The sequence below is a fragment of the Trifolium pratense genome, linkage group LG1 (genome assembly GCF_020283565.1).
Source record: "Trifolium pratense cultivar HEN17-A07 linkage group LG1, ARS_RC_1.1, whole genome shotgun sequence".
Lineage (NCBI taxonomy): Eukaryota > Viridiplantae > Streptophyta > Magnoliopsida > Fabales > Fabaceae > Trifolium > Trifolium pratense.
In genome coordinates, this window is record NC_060059.1 from 32,707,205 (window position 1) to 32,709,670 (window position 2,466).

At 31.5% G+C, this 2,466-nt stretch overlaps 1 protein-coding gene across 1 annotated transcript; it reads left to right on the plus strand.

The window, feature by feature from the left end:
- The first annotated feature begins 939 nt into the window (after positions 1 to 939).
- On the plus strand, positions 940 to 2,079 carry LOC123887308 (acyl-CoA--sterol O-acyltransferase 1-like). Its single transcript, XM_045936609.1, has one exon. The coding sequence runs from the start codon at positions 950 to 952 to the stop codon at positions 1,937 to 1,939; it is 990 nt and encodes a 329-aa protein (XP_045792565.1). The 5' UTR covers positions 940 to 949; the 3' UTR covers positions 1,940 to 2,079.
- Positions 2,080 to 2,466: the final 387 nt, after the last annotated feature.

Genomic DNA, 2,466 nt, shown 5'->3' on the forward strand with positions numbered 1-2,466 from the left:
TGTCTTTTAATTATAATTAGTAGTAGGTTAAATGTCTTTTAATTCCTCCAATTCCTTCATTGGATTTCTATCTGGGATCATTGGATTTCTATCTACAATTGTAATTATAATTAGTAGTAGGTTAAATGTCTTTTGATCTCTATACATTACAATTTTATTTTGGAATTCTTCACATAAATTTTATTCAATTTTTGTTTTTTGGTTAGGAATTTTATTCAATTTTAGTCCCTATTTAAAAAATGAGTACTTTAAACCTTGTATTTAATCTCTATAAAAGTAAAGAACTACAAATGAAAAAAAATCAAATTTACAAGTAGAAAATAGAAAATATATTTAATTGTACTGCAAAGTACAAACTAGTATTCTAATTAAAGAGATCAGTCTTTTTTTTTTTCATTTCTAAAGAGCCTAGCTCGCAAGAAAAGTACACGCATTGAATAAGTGTTGAGAGAATTGAGAAATCATATGGGGTGAAATGAATAGCTCAAGTAGTTGAATTAGCTAGTTGAATTAGTTGAGTTAAGCGATGAAAGGAGTTGGGGGTTCAGAGTTCAAGTCATGGCAAGATATATATAACAAAACTAACATTACAATAAATATACTAACAATTTATCATTCAAAGTTTTTTTTTTTAAGAAATCACGTATATTCAAACATACACGCCTACATATTATATCAAACACACACTACTGGATACTGCTTATTGTCCAAATCCGCACGAAAAGTATTTTCTGCGGATTCTAGTTCCCAACTAATACTTTTGTGGTTAATTATATCCTTACGCGATAATGATCATTTAAATATTTACTATCATCTAAGTTAGATAATAAAATAAGGAAATAGTATAAACTTTTAAAATTAAATAAAATATAAGTGAAAAAGGTTTTAAAATTTCTTGTGTCTATATATAGGGTCTAAAATCATGAGAATATTAGGGAGCAAAGAGAAGATGAAAGGAGTAATCAATAACTTCATCATTGTATGGAGCGTAGCAATAACATTGTTTCTATATAGCTACATAATAGGAAAGATTGTTCCCAATGGAAGAGGAAGACTTGTAGCCCTTTTCCCACCCACACTCATACTTCTCCTTCTTCCTATTTGGCAAACTGACGCCCACTTAATAATTTATTCTACATTCTGTCTTTCTTGGCTTTCCACTTTTAAGCTTCTCCTATTTGCCTTTGCTAAAGGTCCTCTCTCATCAAACCCTCCTCCTTCTCTCTTTCAATTTCTCCTCATTTCCTCTCTTCCCATCAAATTTCAGTACAAAAATCAAAATCAAATCAAATTCAAACTCACTTCTTTAAATAAGCTCGAGTTACTAGTCATGTCCATTCTCTTATATTTTTTTGTTCTTCCCTATGAGAAGAAAGAAGGTTTCCGTCCATTAATTTTGACGTTTATATATTTTGTCCACTTTTATTTCGGATTAGAATTAACTTTTGCCATTAGTACTACAATTGCTCGCAAAATTTTACAACTAGATCTGGAGAAACCTTTCGACAGACCCTATCTAAGTGCATCACCGAAAGAATTTTGGGGAAAAAGGTGGAACGTTATGGCCTCACGTATCCTACACCCGTCTGTATACAAACCAATGGTGAACGCATTTAGCCATGTCATAGGGAGAAAGTGGGCTTCAATCCCAGCCGTGGTGGTTACATTTATAGTATCAGGATTGATGCATGAACTCATATACTATAACTTAAAACGCAAGAATGTAACGTGGAAAGCTTGGGAACCATGTTGGGATTCAATGAGCTACTTCTTCATCCATGGGGTATTTGTGGCTCTTCAAATTGCATACAAGAAGACCTTCAAACCGAAACAACAATTAATGCCTACGATTGTGTCTCGCACTCTAACATTAGCCTTCGTTATGACTACAACATTAACTCTCTTCATCCCGGCTTTTATGAGGTCCGTTGGAAGATAATTCACATAAAAAAGCTAGATCTATTGCATGTATTTTAATTTTGGCTCAATTATAGTTTTAGCCCCCTACTTTAAAATTACTCAATTTTAGTCCCTTGTCTCTATTTTTATAATAAAAAATGATGATGTAGCATGTTTTAAGTGATTTGGCACATGACTTGATGATATGGCATATGATGAGGTAAATTAATAATTTTCATGTCATTAAAAAAAAAATTATGTTTGTACCCAAAAAAACAAAATTAAATTATAATAATAAATTAAAAAAATGAATAAGAATTCTATTATGTCATTGTCATCAATGCCACCTCACCACAATCATCAATCTCTCCATCGCCTTCAGGCTTCAACCTCGTCAACACCAGACCATCCTCATCAAAATTGTATCACAATCATGGAGAAGATCAATTCCTACTATCAATTCATAAAAAGCATTACGCACAGATATAACTGAATAATAATAAGATTAAAATAGTCCCATAAGATCCACAACAATTTAAATGATTCAAATTGAATAAAGAAAGATAT